Here is a 20,478-nt window from a genome sequence, read left to right as displayed (position 1 = left end):
CAGGGGGGAGGCGAGGCACCCCAGACAGACACCCAGACAACCGCTGCCGTTCTCGCTGCCCCGGCGGGGCTCCGATAGTCTTTAATTGGCTCGTGGCGGCGGCAAGACGGGGAGGAGGTGAGAATAAGTTACACACGCGGACGGGACCAACCACGAAGGAAACCTCAAAATAAAGTGCTTCGGGGACGGACGCGAGGAGGTAAACACCGGGGGATGGCTGAGGGGGGGACGGGGAGGAACGGACGGCGGAGAGCCTCCCCTTCCCCCAGTCTTCCCCCCGTTTCCCATTACCTTGACCCCCGGAGTGGGGAGAGGGGGACACGCGACAGTACGGAGAAAGCTGCCAGGGCCTGCTCAGCTTGGCCCCACCGGGGTGCGGGCAGGCGGGGACGGGCAGAACCCACTGAGGAGGAGAACCGTTAACCATCCGTAAACCAGACAGGGGGGGAAAAAACACAAATTCCCTGGAAATGGGGGTGGGGGAGACGACAGGAAGTGGGGGGCCCCCCGTGCCCCACCCCTCGAGTCGGGGATGTGGGGGAGCGGGGCAGACGCCAAGGACAATACTGTTGGCGAGGCTCCGTGGCCGCTCCCCGTCCAGCAGACACAGACAGGCGGCCCCCCCGCCCCGCTGCGGGGTGTTGGGGGGCCCAGCAGCGGTTGGTGGGGGTGGAGTGGTGGTTTTTGGGGCCGGGGGGCGTCTACTTGACGGGCTCTACCACCAGGACCTTGCATTCCCGCTTGGCGATCTTGTCCAGCGACAGGACGGCCTTGTCCGGGGGCAGGTAGAGCGGGCGGCCCACGGGGGAGGCCACGGGGGGGGGTGATGGCCCGCCGCTCCATCACGCTGCCCGACCTGGGAAGGGGGGGACACGGACGGAGAAAGAGTGAGGGGCACCTCCCCACTTGGTCAATCATACTTATTGAGCGCTCACCGTGTGCCCAGCACTGTATTAAGCACTTGGGAGAGGACAATAGAAATATAATAATAATGATGGCATTCATTAAGCGCTTACTATGTGCAAAGCACTATCCTAAGCGCTGGGGAGGCTACAACGTGATCAGGTTGTCCCACGGGGGGCTCCCAGCCTTCATCCCCATTTGACAGATGAGGTCACTGAGGCCCAGAGAAGTGAAGCGACCCAGACTGAGCCCCTTCCTTCCTCTCCCCCTCGTGCCCCTCTCCATCCCCCCACATCTTACCTCCTTCCCTTCCCCACAGCACCTGTATATATGTTTGTACATATTTATTACTCTATTTATTTTACTTGTACATATCTATTCTATTTATTTTATTTTGTTAGTATGTTTGGTTTTGTTCTCCGTCTCCCCCTTTTAGACTGTGAACCCACTGTTGGGTTGGGACTGTCTCTATATGTTGCCAATTTGTATTTCCCAAGCGCTTAGTACAGTGCTCTGCACATAGTAAGCGCTCAATAAATACGATTGATGATGATGATGAAGCGACTTGCCCAAAGTCACCTAGCTGACAATTGGCGGAGCCGGGATTTGAACCCGTGACCTCTGACTCTGAAGCCCGCGCTCTTTCCATCGAGCCACGCTGCTTCTCCTATAAAAATATATGTTGTAGCTTAGTCTTCCCGTCGAATAATAACAATAATAAATGATGTATTTGTTAAGAGCTTACTATGTAAGTGCTTAACAAATCCCATCATTACTATTATTATATGTGGAATATAATAACATAGTATCTACATGTTATATAATAGTAATAAAAAATTACTATAATAACAATTATAGTATATTATTACTATAACAGTAATTATTATTACTATATGTGGAACACAGACTGTGTCCAACCCAATCTACCCCAGCGCTTAGTACAGAAGCAGCGTGGCTCAGTGGAAAGAAGCCAGGCTTTGGAGTCAGAGGTCGTGGGTTCAAATTCCGGCTCTGCCAATTGTCAGCTGTGTGACTTTGGGCAAGTCACTTCACTTCTCTGGGCCTCAGTGACCTCATCTGTAAAATGAGGATGAAGACTGTGAGCCCCCCATGGGACAACCTTCCTTCCCGTCTCACGAGCCCGCAACCTTGGTGTCATCCTCGACTCCGCTCTCTCGTTCACCCCTCACATCCAAGGCGTCACCAGAACCTGCCGGTCTCAGCTCCGCAACGTTGCCAAGATCCGCCCTTTCCTCTCCATCCCAACCGCTACCCTGCTCGTTCAAGCTCTCATCCTATCCCGTCTGGACTACTGCATCAGCCTTCTCTCTGATCTCCCGTCCTCGTGTCTCTCCCCACTTCAATCCAGACTTCATGCCGCTGCCCGGATTATCTTTGTCCAGAAACGGTCTGGGCATATCACTCCCCTCCTCAAAAACCTCCAGTGGCTACCAGTCAATCTGCGCATCAGGCAGAAACTCCTCACCCTGGGCTTCAAGGCTGTCCATCCATCCATCCCCTCGCCCCCTCCTACCTCCCCTCCCTTCTCTCCTTCTCCAGCCCAGCCCGCGCCCTCCGCTCCTCCGCCGCTAATCTCCTCACCGTACCTCGTTCTCGCCTGTCCCGCCATCGACCCCCGGCCCACGTCATCCCCCGGGCCCGGAATGCCCCCAATCCCTCTGCCCATCCGCCAAGCTAGCTCTCTTCCTCCCTTCAAGGCCCTGCTGAGAGCTCACCTCCTCCAGGAGGCCTTCCCAGACTGAGCCCCTTCCTTCCTCTCCCCCTCGTCCCCCTCTCCATCCCCCCCTTCTTACCTCCTTCCCTTCCCCACAGCACCTGGATATATGTATATATGTTTGTACATATTTATTACTGTATTTATTTATTTTACTTATCTATCCTAGTTATTTTATTTTGTAAGTATGTTTGGTTTTGTTCTCTGTCTCCCCCTTTTAGACTGTGAGCCCACTGTTGGGTAGGGACTGTCTCTAGATGTTGCCAATTTGTACTTCCCAAGCGCTTAGTACAGTGCTCTGCACATAGTAAGCGCTCAATAAATACGATTGATGACGATGACAACCTGATCACCCTGTGACCTCCCCAGCGCTTAGAACAGTGCTCTGCACATAGTAAGCGCTTAATAAATGCCATTATTATTATTATTCTTTGTGCCTCAGTTACCTCATCTGTAAAATGGATGTAAGCCCCCTGTGGGACAACCTGATTAACTTGTATCTCCCCCAGCGCTCACCACAGTGCTTGGCCCATAGTAAGCGCTTAACAAATACCATCATCACCATTATTATTATTACAGTGCCCGGCCCCTAGTAAGCGCTTAACGGAAACCATCCCAACTGCCAACTGTCAGCTGAGTGACTTTGGGCAAGTCACTTCACTTCTCTAGGCCTCAGTTCCCTCATCTGTAAAATGGGGATTAAAACTGTGAGCCCCCCGTGGGGCAACCTGATCATCTTGCAACCTCCCCAGTGCTTAGAACAGTGCTTTGCACATAGTAAGCACTTCACAAACACCATCATCATTATTATCCCAGGAAGCAGCGTGGCTCGGTGGCTTTGGAGTCCGAGGTCATGGGTTCAAATCCCGGCTCCGCCACTTGTCGGCTGTGGGACTTTGGGCAAGTCGCTTCTCTGGGCCTCAGTGACCTCATCTGTCAAACGGGGATGAAGACTGCGAGCCACCCCCCCCACCCTTCGTTGGACAACTGGATCACTTTGTAACAATAATTTACACTGTGAGCCCACTATTGGGTAGGGACTGTCTCTACATGTTGCCAACTTGGACTTCCCAAGCGCTTAGTACAGTGCTCTGCACACAGTAAGCGCTCAATAAATACGATTGATGATGATGATGGCATTTGTTAAGTGCTTACTCCGTGCAAAGCACTGTTCTAAGCGCTGGGCGGGGGGGGATACAATGGGAAAAATGGGAAGAGAAGAAATGGGCGGTAGCCACCCCAGCGCTCAGAACGGTGCACGTAGTAAGCGCTTAATACATGCCGTTATTATTATTATCATCAATCGTATTTATCAATCGTATTTATTGAGCGCTTACTATGTGCAGAGCACTGTACTAAGCGCTTGGGAAGTACAAATTGGCAACATATAGAGACAGTCCCTACCCAACAGTGGGCTCACAGTCTAAAAGGGGGAGACAGAGAACAAAACCAAACATACTAACAAAATAAAATAAATAGAATAGATATGGACAAGTAAAATAGAGTAATAAATATGTACAAACATCTATACAGGTGCTGTGGGGAAGGGAAGGAGGTAAGATGGGGGGGATGAAGAGGGGGACGAGGGGGAGAGGAAGGAAGGGGCTGAGTGTGGGAAGGCCTCCTGGAGGAGGTGAGCTCTCCTCAGCAGGGCCTTATTACTGTTCTTCTTCTTCTCCCCATCCCGGTGATTACCTCATGAGATGGCTGCGGGAGGGCTGCTGGTGGGAGAAGGACTGGGAGCGGCCCAGGCTGGCCTGGTGTCGCTCCACCAGCTCCCGGACGGCGGGACTGCTGGGGCTGCTTTTGCGGGACAGGGGCCGGGCCTCGGGCGGCGGGTGGGACACGCTGGCCGTGAACTGCAGCTTCAGCTTCATGTGCTGGCTCAGCTGGGGAGGGACGCGGGGGTCGGCATTCGCTTCCCGGCCTTCCCCGCTCCGTGCCCGGAAGGGTCCATCCCGGCCTCCATCCCCCCCATCCCGGCCTCCAGCCCCCCATCCCGGCCTCCATCCCCCCATCCCGCCCGCCACCCACCTCAAAGAGCCCGGCACGGAGGGCCTGGAAGCCGACGCGGAAGGTCAGGGCACTGCCCTTCCGGGAGAAGCCGAGGTTGTTGAGGGGCGTGTGGCACACGATGGCGTCCAGCGCGGCCTGCATGGACCGCCGCTCCTCCTCCGACAGCTGCTTCCCTGGGCGGCCATCACAACGGTGGTTACCTGTTGGGCGCCTAGCTGCGGGCCTTCTAGACTGTGAGCCCGTTGTTGGGTGGGGACCGGCTCTATATGTTGCCAACTTGGACTTCCCAAGCGCTTAGTACAGTGCTCTGCACACAGTAAGCAGCAGCCCACTGTTGGGTGGGGACCGTCTCTATACGTTGCCAACTTGGACTTCCCAAGCGCTTAGTACAGTGCTCTGCACACAGTAAGCAGCAGCCCACTGTTGGGTGGGGACCGTCTCTATATGTTGCCAACTTGGACTTCCCAAGCGCTTAGTACAGTGCTCTGCACACAGTAAGCAGTAGCCCACTGTTGGGTGGGGACCGTCTCTATATGTTGCCAACTTGTACTTCCCAAGCGCTGAGTCCAGTGCTCTGCACACACTCAATAAATACGATTGAATGAATAAGTGAGAAGCAGCGTGGCTCAGTGGAAAGAGCCCAGGCTTTGGAGTCGGAGGTCGTGGGTTCAAATCCTGGCTCCGCCACTTGCCGGCTGTGTGACTTTGGGCGAGTCACTTCACTTCTCTGGGCCTCAGTTACCTCATCTGGAAAATGGGGATGAAGACTGGGAGCCCCACGTGGGACAACCTCTTCACCTTGTAACCTTCCCAGCGCTTAGAACAGTGCTGTCTGGACTGTTAGCCCACTGTTGGGTGAATGAATAACTACGATTGAATGAATGAATGCTTTGCACACAGCAAGCGCTCGATAAATGCCATTATTACTATTATATTATTAGTAAGCGCTCGATAAATACGATTGAACGAGTGGGCCAAGCGCCGTTCTAAGCACTGGGCTACATCCAAGTTCATCGGGTCGGACACAGTCCCCGTCCCACGCGAGGCTCACGCTCTTGATCCCCACTTTCCAGACCAAGGGACCGAGGCCCAGAGAAGTGATTTGTCCAAGGTCACACAGGGGACGTGGCGGCGGAGGGATTAGAACCCAGGTCCTTCCAACTCCCAATCAATCAATGGTATTTATTGAGCGCTTACTGTGTGCATCATCATCCTCATCTATCGTATTTATTGAGCGCTTACTGTGTGCAGAGCACTGTACTAAGCGCTTGGGAAGTACAAATTGGCAACATATACAGTCCCTACCCAACACAGTCTAAAAGGGGGAGACAAAACCAAATATACTAACAAAATAAAATAAATAGAATAGATATGTACAAGTAAAATAAATACATAGAGTAATAAATATGTACAAACATATATACAGGTGCTGTGGGGAAGGGAAGGAGGTAAGATGGGGGGATGGAGAGGGGGACGAGGGGGAGAGGAAGGAAGGGGCTCAGTGTGGGAAGGCCTCCTGGAGGAGGTGAGCTCTCAGTAGGGCCTCGAAGGGAGGAAGAGAGGTGCTGTGGGGAAGGGAAGGAGGTAAGATGGGGGGGATGGAGAGGGGGACGAGGGGGAGAGGAAGGAAGGGGCTCAGTCTGGGAAGGCCTCCTGGAGGAGGTGAGCTCTCAGTAGGGCTCTGAGGGGAAGAAGAGAGCTAGCTTGGCGGATGGGCAGAGGGAGGACATGCCAGGCCCGGGGGATGACGTGGGCCGGGGGTCGATGGCGGGACGGGCGAGAGGGAGGCCCGGGGAGGAGATTAGCGGTGGCAGAGGAGCGGAGGGTGCGGGCTGGGCTGGACAAGGACAGAAGGGAGGTGAGGTAGGAGGGGGCGAGGGGATGGACAGCCCAGAGCACTGTACTAAGCGCTTGGGAAGTCCAAGTTGGCAACATCTAGAGACGGTCCCTACCCAACAGTGGGTTCAGGCCGCTAAGCGCTGGCGCCTGGCTTCTGGTCCCCCCACCCCGGGGCCACGTCCCCCGTCCCCCGGCCCCGGGGGGCCGCACCGGCCTGGGCGTGCTCCGGCGTCCAGACGAGCCGCACGGCCAGGAAGTCGTGCAGGTTGTTGATGAGGGTGTAGGTGACGGTGAAGCGCTCGTGGGCTCGCACGGGGGACTCGCAGGCGGCCGTCATCACGAAGCAGGGGCGGTCCAGCCGGATGCTGGGGAGCCTGCGGGGAGAGGAGACCCTCCCTCGCCCCGGGGAGGGAGGGCGGACAGACCCGGCGGGGCGGGGGACGGACGTGAGCCCCGGGGGCGTCCACCTCAATCAATCAATTTATTACTCTATTTATTTACTTATTTTACATGTACCCATCTATTCTATTTATTTTATTTTGTTAGTATGTTTGGTTTTGTTCTCTGTCTCCCCCTTCTAGACTGTGAGCCCACTGTTGGGTAGGGACCGTCTCTATATGTTGCCAGCTTGTACTTCCCAAGCGCTTAGTCCAGTGCTCTGCACACAGTAAGCGCTCAATAAAAACAGTTGATTGATCAATCGTATTTATTGAGCGCTTACTGTGTGCAGAGCACTGGACTAAGCGCTTGGGAAGTACAAGACACGGCACCAACCCCTTCCTCTCAACGATTCCCTTCTACCACCCTCTTCTTCTCCACCTTTCCCCCACCTCGGGTCATTCACTCAATCATATTTATTGAGCGCTTACTGTGTGCAGAGCACTGTACTAGGCGCTTGGGAAGTACAAGTTGGCAACATATAGAGGGCGAGGCGAAAGGGGGCCAGACGCAGCCGACGACGGCGGCATTTGTTCAGCCCTTCCTCCGTGCCAGGCACTGTTCGTTCATCCATCCGTTCCGTCGTATTTACTGAGCGCTTACTGGGTGCAGAGCACTGGACTAAGCGCTTTGGGAAGTCCAAATTGGCAACATATAGAGATAGTCCCTACCCAACAGTGGGCTCACAGTCTAGAAGGGGGAGACAGAGACGCGGCCCCTACCCAACAGCGGGCTCACTGTTCTAAGCGCTGGGGCAGAGCCAAGTTAATCAGGTTGGACACACGGGTCTCACCCCCATTTTACAGACGAGGGAACTGAGGCCCAGAGAAGGGAAGTGACCGGACCAAGGCCCCGCAGCAGAGACGGGATTAGAACCCAGATCCTTTTGAGCCAGGCTGCGGGGTCTGGTCGCCGTGGGGTGGGGATCAGGAGAGGGGGTCTCGAGGGAGGGGTGGGATGGGGGGTCTCTTACCGGTAATGGGTGTAGATACTGTGCGTGAATGGTAGTTTCGGGGTCGACCACTGGACGACAGCCACGAGGGGAACCTCCAGGCCCTGGGGAAGGGAGGGCAGGAGGGGTCACACGTCTACTCCCTCCTCTGTGCCCTCCCGAGTGCTTACTACAGTGCTCTAAACACACAGGAAGGGCTCGCCGAGGGACCGAGAGAGGGGCCCGTTCACTCAGTCCATCATATTTATCGAGCGTTTACTGTGTGCAGGGCACTGTAATAATAAGAAGAATGATGGCATTTGTTAAGCGCTTACTAAGCTTCAAGCGCTTAGTAGTAATAATAAGAATAATGTTGGTATTTGTTAAGTGCTTACTATGTGCCAAGCACTGTTCTAAGCACTGGGGGGATACAAGGTAATCAAGGTTGTCCCACGTGGGGCTCACAATCTTAATCCCCATTTTGCAGATGAGGGAACTGAGGCCCAGAGAAGTGAAGTGACTTGCCCAAAGTCACACAGCTGAGAAGTGGCAGGGCCGGGATTAGAACCCATGACCTCTGACTCCCAAGCCCGGGCTCTTTCCACTGAGCCACACTGCTTCCCTGTGCTCTGCACACAGTACAGTGCTCTGCACACAGTAAGCGCTCAATAAATACGATTGATTGATTGATATGTGCGAAGCACTGTTCTAAGCGCTGGGGTCAGGGCGGGCCGGGGGAATACAGGTGATCGGGTTGTCCCACTTGGGGCTCACAGTCTTCACTTCACTTCTCTGTGCCTCAGTTCCCTCATCTGTCAAGTGGGGATTAAGACTGTGAGCCCCACATGGGACAACCTCATCTCCTCGTGGTCCCCCCCCGCAGCGCTTAAAACAGTGCTTTGCAATCAATCATATTTATTGAGCGCTTACTATGTGCAGAGCACTGTACTAAGCGCTTGGGAAGTACAAATTGGCAACACATAGAGACAGTCCCTACCCAACATTGGGCTCAGTCTAAAAGACTTTGCACACAGTAAGCGCTTAACAAATACCAGCATTATTATTGTATCTTCCCCAGCGCTTAGAACAGTGCTTTGCACATAGTAAGCGCTTAACAAATACCAAAATTATTATTATTTTTTTTAATGGCATTTATTAAGCGCTTACTATGTGCAAAGCACTGTTCTAAGCGCTGGGGAGGATACACGGTAATCAGGTTGTCCCACGGGGGGCTCACAGTCTTAATCCCCATTTTCCAGATGAGGGAACTGAGGTGCAGAGAAGTGAAGTGACTTGTCCAAAGTCACACAGCCGACAAGTGGCAGAGCCGGGATTTGAACCCGGGACCTCCGGCTCCCAAGCCCGGGCTCTTATGGTTGTACATATTTATTACTCTATTTATTTATTTATTTTATTTGTACATATCTATTCTATTTATTTTGTTAGTATGTTTGGTTTTGTTCTCTGTCTCCCCCTTTTAGAATGTGAGCCCACTGTTGGGTAGGGACTGTCTCTATATGTTGCCAATTTGTACTTCCCAAGCGCTTAGTACAGTGCTCTGCACATAGTAAGCGCTCAATAAATACGATTGATTGATTGATTGATTTCCACTGAGCCACGCTGCTTCTCGCAAACACTGTCCCGAGCGTTTGGGAGAGGACGATACCTCGCAAACACGGTACTGTTTGGGAGAGGACGATAAGCAGACACCTTCCCTGCCCGCAGTGGGCTTATGGTCTAGACGGCAGGGAGACAGATATTAATAGAAATAAAGGACAGATGGGGACCAACAGTGCTGGGGCGGGGGGGGGATGGATAAAAAGGGGAAATCGGGGCGACGTGGGAGTGGGAGAAGAGGAAAGGGGGGCTTAGTCGGGGAAGGCTTCTTGGAGGAGGAGGTGGGTTTGAAGCGGGGTCTGTCGGATGTGAGGAGGGAGGGCGTTCCAGGCCAGAGGCGGGACGGGGGCGAGGGGCCGGCAGTGAGATAGACGAGACGGAGGGGCGGTGAGCTAGACGGAGCCCGGAGCTTCGGCCTCACCTCCTTGCCCCCCGGCGGGGGCTGCTCGCCCCCTCGTAGCTGGAACAGGAAATTGTGCTCTTCCAGGGCACTCAGCGGGCACGGCAGGCAGCCCGACGCTCCGGGGAGGCGGCAGAAGGAGCCCATGGAGACCTCGCCGGACTGGTGGCTGCGCAGAAGCGGAGGGAGGCTCCCAACCGGCTACCCCAACCCGGAGCCCCCCAGCCCACTCCCCTCCCTAATAATATTGGTATTTGATGAGCGCTCACTACGGGCCGAGCACCGTTCTGAGCGCCGGGGGAGATACAAGGTGATCAGGGGGAGCCACGGGGGGCTCCCAGTCGTCATCCCCATTTATCCCCAAAATATAAAATAAAATAAAGGGTCCAGCCCTCTGACCCCTCTTCCCGTGCTCTTTAAACCTGGTGACCCGTGTGGGACCGGGGATGTGTCCTACCTGATTTGACAGGTGAGGGAACTGAGGCCCAGAGAAGGGAAGTGACCGGCCCAAAGCCACACCGCTGACAGATGTCGGGATTAGAACCCACGACCTCGGAGTCCCAAGCCCGGGCTCTCGGCGCTGAGCCACGCTGCTCCTCTCCGACCACGGGAGAGAAGCCGCCGCAGCGTGGGAAGCCGTGAAGAGAGCCCGGGCCCGGGAGTCGGAAGGACCTGCGTTCTAATCCCAGCTCTGCCGCTTGTCTGCTGGGTGACCTTGGGCAAGTCACTTCACTTCTCTGTACCCCAGTTCCCTCAGTAAAATGGGGATTAAGACTGTGAGCCCCGTGTGGGACGGGGGCTGTGTCCTACCTGATTAGCCTAAATCCACCCCAGCGCTTAGTACAGCGCATGGCACATAGTAAGCACTTAAAAATATAAAATCAAGGGTCCAGCCCTCTGACCCCTCTTCCCGTGCTCTTTAAACCTGGTGACCCGTGTGGGACCGGGGATGTGTCCTACCTGATTTGACAGGTGAGGGAACTGAGGCCCAGAGAAGGGAAGTGACCGGCCCAAAGCCGCACCGCTGACAGGTGGCGGAGGAGGGATTAGAACCCACGACCTCGGAGTCCCAAGCCCGGGCTCTCGGCACTGAGCCACGCTGCTCCTCTCCGACCACGGGAGAGAAGCCGCCGCAGCGTGGGAAGCCGTGAAGAGAGCCCGGGCCCGGGAGTCGGAAGGACCTGCGTTCTAATCCCGGCTCTGCCGCTTGTCTGCTGGGTGACTTTGGGCAAGTCACTTCACTTCTCTGTACCTCAGTTCCCTCAATAAAATGGGGATTAAGACTGTGAGCCCCGTGTGGGACGGGGGATGTGTCCTACCTGATTAGCCTAAATCCACCCCAGCGCTTAGTACAGCGCATGGCACATAGTAAGCACTTAAAAATATAAAATAAAGGGTCCAGCCCTCTGACCCCTCTTCCTGTGCTCTTTAAACCTGGTGACCCGTGTGGGACCGGGGATGTGTCCTACCTGATTAGCCTAAATCCACCCCAGTGCTTAGTACAGCACATGGCACATAGTAAGCACTTAAAAATATAAAATAAAGGGTCCAGCCCTCTGACCCCTCTTCCTGTGCTCTTTAAACCTGGTGCCCCCCATATTCTCCATCTCTCTTAATCATGTGGCGGAAGCCCCGATAACTGAGAGAAGCAGCGTGGCTCAGCGGAAAGAGCCCGGGCTTTGGAGTCAGAGGTCGTGGGTTCAAATCCCGGCTCCGCTGATTGTCAGCTGGGTGACTTTGGGCAAGTCACTTCGCTTCTCTGGGCCTCAGTGACCTCATCTGGAAAATGGGGATTAAAACCGTGAGCCCCCCGTGGGGCAACCTGATCCCCTTGTAACCTCCCCAGTGCTTAGAACGGTGCTTGGCACATAGTAAGCGCTTAATAAATGCCGTTATTATTATTATTTATAATTACGTGCCAAGCACGGCACTGAGTGCCGTGGTGGAGACGTAACGTAAGCAGAAGGAACACAGTCCCCATCCCACGGGGGGCTCAAGGTCCGAGGGAGTTGGACTTCGCGTCCTCCTCTCTGGGGTGGGATGGGGGGTCTCCCGGGGGCCCGCGGCCCCTCACCACACGTTGTCCACCAGCAGCACGGAGCCGTCGGGCATGACGGGCAGGTAGCTGGCATTGAAGTTCGGGAGGATGCGGACGTCCCAGACGGAGATCTCCTCCTGGGATGAGCCGTTGAGCACTGCGGCGGGGAGACGGCGACGTCAAGGCCCGGGGGTCCCGTCCCCCCCGCGCCCCCCCGGACGGGGACCCGGGGCGTCCGGGCCCTCACCCTTCAGCACGGTGAGGTGTTTCCCGGCCACGTTGATCTGGCGGCACTTTAGTCCCGGCGGGGGGAGGAGGGTCAGAAGCGTGCTCACTGAGGGGAGGAAGAACAGGACGGAGGTCAGGGGTCAGGCTGAGGAGCGGTCCCCCGCTAGGCCTGGATGCTCCTTGAGGGCAGGGGTCATGTCCCGTGACTCTGGCGCGCTGTCCTTCTAGCCTGTGAGCCCACTGTTGGGTAGGGACCGTCTCTATATGTTGCCAACTTGTACTTCCCAAGCGCTTAGTCCAGTGCTCTGCACACAGTAAGCGCTCAATAAATACGACTGATTGATTGATTGATTGTCCTTAGCGCCCAGGACAGCGCTCTGCACACAATAAGCGCTGCTCGGCACCGACCCTGGACGCCCCGGGCTCTGACCTCCTCCAACCCTTTAGCTCCGTCCCCCTTCATTATTAATAATTCATTCAATCATATTTATTGAGCGCTTACTGGGTGCAGAGCACTGTAATAATGATGATGGTGTTTACTATGCGCCAAGCACTGTTCTACGCGCTGAAGGAGAAACAAGGTCATCGGGTTGTCCCACGGGGGGCTCACGGTCTTAATCCTCATTTTACAGACGAGGAAACCGAGGCCCATTCGTTCATTCACTCAACCGTATCTATTGAGCGCTTACTGTGTGCAGAGCAATGGACTAAGCGCTTGGGAAGTACAAGGCCCAGAGAAGTTAAGTGGCCAAGGTCACGCAGGTGATAAGTGGCAGAGCCTGGATTAGAACCCATAATAATAATGGTGGTATTTGTTAAGCGCTTACTATGTTCCAAGCACCGTTCTAAGAGCTGGGGGAGGTACAAGGTGATCAGGTTGTCCCACATGGGGCTCACAGTCTTCATCCCCATTTTCCAGATGAGGGAACTGAGGCCCAGAGCAGTGAAGTGAGTTGCCCAAGGTCACACAGCAGACAAGTGGCGGAGCCGGGATTAGAACCCATAATAATAATAATAATGGTGGTATTTGTTAAGCGCTTACTATGTGCCAAGCACCATTCTAAGTGCTGGGGGAGATACAAGGTGATCAGGTTGTCCCCCATGGGGCTCACAGTCTTCATCCCCAGTTTACAGATGAGGGAACTGAGGCCCACAGTAGCGAAGTGACTTGCCCGAGGTCACACAGCAGACAAGTGGCGGAGCCGGGATTAGAACCCATAATAATAATAATAATGGTGGTATTTGTTAAGCGCTTACTAGGTGCCAAGCACCGTTCTAAGCACTGGGGGAGATACAAGGTGATCAGGTTGTCTCACGTGGGGCTCACAGTCTTCATCCCCAGTTTACAGATGAGGGAACTGAGGCCCACAGTAGTGAAGTGACTTGCCCGAGGTCACACAGCAGACAAGTGGCGGAGCCGGGATTAGAACCCATAATAATAATAATAATAATGGTGGCATTTGTTAAGCGCTTACTATGTGCCAAGCACCGTTCTAAGCACTGGGGGAGATACAAGGTGATCAGGTTGTCTCACGTGGGGCTCACAGTCTTCATCCCCAGTTTACAGATGAGGGAACTGAGGCCCACAGTAGTGAAGTGACTTGCCCGAGGTCACACACCAGACAGGCGGCGGAGTCGGAATTAGAACCCACGACCTCGGACTCCCAAGCCCGGGCTCTTTCCACTAAAGCCACGCTGTTTCCTCTTCCTCCCCGCCCTCCACGTGGTTCGACTCTCCCAGGTCCTCCGGTCCGACCTCAGTTTCCCCAAGCCCCCCGCCCGGCCCTCCCCGCCCCCCTGCCCCCGAAACCTTGGGCCTTGAAGGCGCTCTGTTCCTCCCGGAAGGTCTGCCCCGGTGCCCGGGTCTGCAGCAGCCTCAGGTACCCGTGATCTCTCACCTCCGGCGTCTCCGCCTCCCGCCGCCACACGGTCACCACGATCTGGGGGGGCGCGGGGACCACCCCGGCCCCCCACCCCCGGTCAGCCGGACGTCCCGCTCCGCGAGACCACCGCGTCCCAACCCGCGGGAGGGACGGAGGGAAGGGGTCGGAGGGGCCCGGAGAAGCGGAAAAAGGCCAATCCCACCCCGGGATGGGGGGGGTCCGTCGAGGCTGGAGTCGGGGCGGGGGGCAGCTCCGCTGTCCGCTGACCTTGGCCTTGAGGGTCCCCGGGGGCAGCTTGTCCAAAGAGATGGTCAGCGGGAAGATCACCTCGTCAGTGGACACTATCGGTTCCTCCGCGGGCAGCTGGGGAGGGAGAGGTCACCATCATCATCATCATCATCATCAATCGTATTTATTGAGCGCTTACTATGTGCAGAGCACTGTACTAAGCGCTTGGGAAGTACAAATTGGCAACATCTAGAGACAGTCCCTACCCAACAGTGGGCTCACAGTCTAAAAGGGGGAGACAGAGAACAAAACCTAACAGACTAACAAAATAAAATAAATAGAATAGATATGTACAAATAAAATAAATGAGTAAAAAAAAATATGTACAAACATATATACATATATACAGGTGCTGTGGGGAAGGGAAGGAGGTAAGATGGGGGGGATGGAGAGGGGGACGAGGGGGAGGTCACAGATGGGTCACCTCCCGGCGGAGCAGCGGTGCGGCCCAGTGGAGGGAGCGCGGGCCCGGGAATCGGGGGACCTGGGTTCTAATCCCGGCTCCGCCACTTGCCTTGCTTGGGTGACCTTGGGCAAGTCACTTCACTTCTCTGGGCCTCTCAGTTTCCTCCTCTGTAAAATGGGGATTTAAATAACTGTTCTCACTCACTGACTTAGACGCGGAGCCCCGGGGGGGAGAGGGGCCGCGAGCTGGCCATCGGGCAGCGGAGTAAGCGTCAAACAAAGACCATGGTTGCTATTATCCTCGCCGGCCGGTCGGTCGGATTTAAAGAGCGCTTACTACGAGCAGGGCGCCGTACTGAGTACTTGGGAGAGGGCGACAGTGCGATAAACTGACACATTCTCTGCCCATGACGAGCTTTCGGTCTCGAGAAGGGGACAGGTGTGAACAAAATTAATGAGGGAGATGGAGGTAAGCGGTGCGGGGAGTGGGGGGGAATGAGTAAAAGGGAGAAAACTAGGGTGATTGCAGAAAGGAGCGGGAGAAGAGGAAAGGAGGGCTTAGTCAGGGAAGGCTTCTTGGAGGGGGAGATGGGCCTTTGATAAGGTTTTGAAGGGTGGGGGGAATGAATAAAAGGGAGAAAACTAGTGTGATTGCAGAAAGAAGTGGGAGAAGAGGAAAGGAGGGCTTAGTCAGGGAAGGCTTCTTGGAGGAGGAGATGGGCCTTTGATAAGGTTTTGAAGGGTGGGGGATGAGTAAAAGGGAAAAAACTAGGGTGACTGCAGAAAGGAGCGGAAGAAGAGGAAAGGAGGGCTTAGTCAGGGAAGGCTTCTTGGAGGAGGAGATGGGCCCTTGATAAGGTTTTGAAGGGTGGGGGATGAATAAAAGGGAGAAAACTAGGGTGATTGCAGAAAGGAGCGGGAGAAGAGGAAAGGAGGGCTTAAGTCAGGGAAGGCTTCTTGGAGGAGAAGGAGATGGGCCTTCGATAAGGTTCGGAAGAGGGGGGGAGAGTGATTGACCGTCTGTCAGATAGGAGGGAGAGCATCCTAGGCCAGAGGTAATAATAACAATAATGATGGCATTTGCTAAGCGCTTACTATGTGCAAAGCACAGTTCTAAGCGCCGGGTAGGATGTGAGCGAGGTCGGTGGCGAGTTCGAGGGATGCAAGAAAATTGGAATTAGAAGAGCCAAGTGGAGAGGTGAGGAAGGGATGTGGGGGGATCGAGTGTCCCGGCCCCCGGGGCCGGGGGTCTCCCTCCTCCTTCCCGCCCATCCCGGCCCCCTCCCCGGGGGTCTCTCACCACGTCGGCGGTCCCCGCCGCAGGGCCGGGCCCGTGGGTGAGGAGGGGGCTGCAGCCCCGGAACAGGCTCCCGCTGGGGTCCCCCAGGCCGCCGCCAGCGGCGGAGGAGGAGGAGGAGGAGGAAGAAGGGGGGGCTCCGGGGGCCCGGGGGTCCCCGGCGCTGACCGAGGCCAGGGCGGCCAGGGCGGAGGCCAGGCGGGGCCAGGCGGCGGGGGCGGCGGGGGCGTTGGGGGCGTTGGGGCCCCCCGGGCCGGGCTCCCCGGCCCCCCGGCAGCGGAGGACCAGCAGGAACCGGACCGTCTCGCCCAGGTAGAGGTGGTTGCGGCGGGGCAGGGCCCGGTAGCGGCCCGGGTCCCCCGCTAGCTCGGCCCGCGGCGGCAGGGGCACCGCCGGGAAGTACATGGAGTAGTCGCACTGCGACTCCATCGGCCCGGGGACGGGACGGGAGGGGAGGAGGGCACGGCACGGGGGTGGGGGGGCACCGGCAGGCCGGCGGAGGACGGGAGAGGAGGCCCGCGGGGGGCGGACGGGGCGGGGGGCACGGGGCACTGGCTGGCAGGTGGACGGGCCCAGGGGCGGAGGGCACGGGGCGCTGTCAGGTGGCTGGGCCCAGGGGCAGGGGGCACGGGGCACTGGCAGGCGGATGGGCCCAGGGCAGCCAGGGGGCACGGGGCACTGGCAGGCGGATGGGCCCAGGGCAGCCAGGGGGCACGGGGCACTGGCAGGTGGACGGGCCCAGGGCAGCCAGGGGGCACGGGGGCACTGGCAGGTGGACGGGCCCAGGGCAGCCAGGGGGCAGGGGAGGGGGGGCCGGACGAGGGCAGCCAGGGGCCGGGGTGGGGGGGGTCCGGACGGGCTCAGGGGTCAGGGGTCAGGACGAGGGCAGAGGTGAGGCAGGGCGGAGGGGCCGGGCCGAGGGGGCAGGGGAGGGAGGGGGGCCGGACGGGGGCGGGGGGCAGGGCCGGGCCGAGGGCAATGGTGGGGCAGGGTGGAGGGGCCGGACGGGGGCGGCGAGGGGGCGGGGGGGGGGGGGTCCAGGCGGGGCCAGGGGGCAGGGCCTGGACGAGGGCAGAGGTGGGGCAGGGCGGAGGGGCCGGACGGGGGCGGCGAGGGGGCAGGGGGCAGGAGGGGGGTCCAGGCGGGGCCAGGGGGCAGGAGGGGGCAGGGGGCAGGGCAGGGCCGAGGGCAGAGGTGAGGCAGGGTGGGGGGGGGCCGGACGAGGGCAGGGGGGCAGGGCAGGTCCTGGGGCCGGGGGGGGGGGCCGGGGCCGGGGGGCGGGGCCCGGGTCCGGGGGGTGGGCCGGGGGTAAGGGGGCACGACCTGGGGCGGGGCCCGGGGGCCGGGCCGAGGTCAGGGGTCACGTGGCGGAGTCCGCTCCGGGTTGGCGATGCCGGGTTTTCCGGGGAGGCAGGACCGGCCCGGTCCGGCCCGATCCGGTCCGGGGACCCGCCCGGCCGGAGCGCGCGGGATGGGGGGGTGGGGGGGTGGAGGGGGGCCCGGGGGCGCGCACCGGAAGTGGGGGGGCGGGATTCCCCCCAAACCGGAAACGGGGCGGGGCCGGGGGCGGGAACGCGGGGCGGGGGGAGGGGGAGGGGCCCGGACGGTGACGTCAGCGCCGTGCGGGCAGCACTGCGCTAAGCGCTGGAGGGAAAACGCCGGAACGGGGGCGTCCAAACAATCAGTCAGTCAGTCGTATTTATTGAGCGCTTACTGTGTGCAGAGCACTGGACTGAGCGCTCGGGAGGTACACGTTGGCAACATTCGGGGAAATAAAGACATTTTATCGATTTGCATTGGTGCTGATTTGGATCAGAAATAAAGGCATCTTAGCGATTTGTACGGGCGTCGATTTGCGTCAGCGATCAAGGCGCCTTATCGATTTGTGTTGGTGTCGGTTGGCGTCAAAGAAATAAAGGCGTTTTTATCGATTTGTGTTTTGGTGTCGATTTGTGTCAAGGAAATAAAGACGTTTTCTCGATTTGTGTTTTGGTGTCGATTTGTGTCGAAGAAAGGCGTTTTAGCGATGTGCGCTGCTGTTGATTTGTGGCAGAGAAATCAAGGCGTTTTATCGATTTGTATCGATATTGATTTGCGTCAAAGGCATTTTATCGATTTCTATTGGTATTGATTTGTGTCGTCATAGAAATAAAGCCGTTTCATCGATTTCTATCGGTATTGATTTGTGGCATAGAGATCAAGGCGTTTTGTCGATTTGTACCGGTATTGATTTGTGGCGTAGAGATAAAGGCGTTTTATCGATTTGTGTCGGGATTTGTGGCATAGAGATAAAGACTTTTTATCGATTTGTATCGGTGGCATAGAAATGAAGGCGTTTTATCGATTTGTATCGGTATTGATTTGTGGCATAGAAATAAAGCCGTTTTATCGATTTCTATCGGTATTGATTTGTGGCATAGAGATATAAAGGCGCTTTATCGATTTGTACCGGTATTGATTTGTGGCGTAGAGATAAAGGCGTTTTATCGATTTGTGTCGGGATTTGTGGCATAGAGATAAAGACTTTTTATCGATTTGTATCGGTGGCATAGAAATGAAGGCGTTTTATCGATTTGTATCGGTATTGATTTGTGGCAGAGAGATAAAGGCGCCTTATCGATTTGTATCGGTATTGTTTTGTGGCATAGAGATATAAAGGCGCTTTATCGATTTGTATCGGTATTGTTTTGTGGCGTAGAGATAAAAAGGCGTTTTATCGATTTGTATCGGTATTGATTTGTGGCATAGAGATATAAAGGCGCTTTATCGACTTGTATCGGTATTGTTTTGTGGCATAGAGATATAAAGGCGCTTTATCGATTTGTACCGGTATTGATTTGTGGCATAGAGATAAAGGCGTTTTATCGATTTGTGTCGGGATTTGTGACATAGAGATAAAGACTTTTTATCGATTTGTATCGGTGGCATAGAAATGAAGGCGTTTTATCGATTTGTATCGGTATTGATTTGTGGCAGAGAGATAAAGGCGCCTTATCGATTTGTATCGGTATTGTTTTGTGGCATAGAGATATAAAGGCGCTTTATCGGTTTGTATCGGTATTGTTTTGTGGCGTAGAGATAAAAAGGCGTTTTATCGATTTGTATCGGTATTGATTTGTGGCATAGAGATATAAAGGCGCTTTATCGATTTGTATCGGTATTGTTTTGTGGCGTAGAGATAAAAAGGCGTTTTATCGATTTGTATCGGTATTGATTTGTGGCATAGAGATATAAAGGCGCTTTATCGACTTGTATCGGTATTGTTTTGTGGCATAGAGATATAAAGGCGCTTTATCGATTTGTATCGGTATTGTTTTGTGGCGTAGAGATAAAAAGGCGCTTTATCGATTTGTACCGGTATTGATTTGTGGCATACAGATAAAGGCGTTTTATCGATTTGTGTCGGGATTTGTGACATAGAGATAAAGACTTTTTATCGATTTGTATCGGTGGCATAGAAATGAAGGCGTTTTATCGATTTGTATCGGTATTGATTTGTGGCAGAGAGATAAAGGCGCCTTATCGATTTGTATCGGTATTGTTTTGTGGCATAGAGATATAAAGGCGTTTTATCGATTTGTGTCGGGATTTGTGACATAGAGATAAAGACTTTTTATCGATTTGTATCGGTGGCATAGAAATGAAGGCGTTTTATCGATTTGTATCGGTATTGATTTGTGGCAGAGAGATAAAGGCGCCTTATCGATTTGTATCGGTATTGTTTTGTGGCATAGAGATATAAAGGCGCTTTATCGGTTTGTATCGGTATTGTTTTGTGGCGTAGAGATAAAAAGGCGTTTTATCGATTTGTATCGGTATTGATTTGTGGCATAGAGATATAAAGGCGCTTTATCGATTTGTATCGGTATTGTTTTGTGGCGTAGAGATAAAAAGGCGTTTTATCGATTTGTATCGGTATTGATTTGTGGCATAGAGATATAAAGGCGCTTTATCGACTTGTATCGGTATTGTTTTGTGGCATAGAGATATAAAGGCGCTTTATCGATTTGTATCGGTATTGTTTTGTGGCGTAGAGATAAAAAGGCGCTTTATCGATTTGTACCGGTATTGATTTGTGGCATACAGATAAAGGCGTTTTATCGATTTGTGTCGGGATTTGTGACATAGAGATAAAGACTTTTTATCGATTTGTATCGGTGGCATAGAAATGAAGGCGTTTTATCGATTTGTATCGGTATTGATTTGTGGCAGAGAGATAAAGGCGCCTTATCGATTTGTATCGGTATTGTTTTGTGGCATAGAGATATAAAGGCGTTTTATCGATTTGTGTCGGGATTTGTGACATAGAGATAAAGACTTTTTATCGATTTGTATCGGTGGCATAGAAATGAAGGCGTTTTATCGATTTGTATCGGTATTGATTTGTGGCAGAGAGATAAAGGCGCCTTATCGATTTGTATCGGTATTGTTTTGTGGCATAGAGATATAAAGGCGCTTTA

The 20,478-nt window shown here is 54.9% G+C and overlaps 1 protein-coding gene across 1 annotated transcript; it reads right to left on the bottom strand.

Annotated features, from left to right (window-relative positions):
• Window positions 1-619: 619 nt before the first annotated feature.
• On the bottom strand, window positions 620-16,469 carry TRAPPC14 (trafficking protein particle complex 14). Its single transcript, XM_038768297.1, is given in 12 exon segments — window positions 620-821; window positions 823-856; window positions 4,334-4,527; window positions 4,673-4,827; window positions 6,704-6,867; window positions 7,905-7,987; window positions 9,901-10,048; window positions 11,954-12,074; window positions 12,165-12,251; window positions 13,956-14,085; window positions 14,296-14,391; window positions 16,022-16,469. Coding segments are annotated over 12 exon segments (1,758 nt in total). The 5' UTR covers window positions 16,448-16,469; the 3' UTR covers window positions 620-701.
• Window positions 16,470-20,478: the final 4,009 nt, after the last annotated feature.

Source organism: Tachyglossus aculeatus, chromosome Y4 (assembly GCF_015852505.1).
Source record: "Tachyglossus aculeatus isolate mTacAcu1 chromosome Y4, mTacAcu1.pri, whole genome shotgun sequence".
NCBI classification, from domain to species: Eukaryota; Metazoa; Chordata; class Mammalia; order Monotremata; family Tachyglossidae; genus Tachyglossus; species Tachyglossus aculeatus.
The sequence above is the reverse complement of the archived record's forward strand: the minus strand, read 5'-3'. Positions and strand labels throughout refer to the sequence as shown.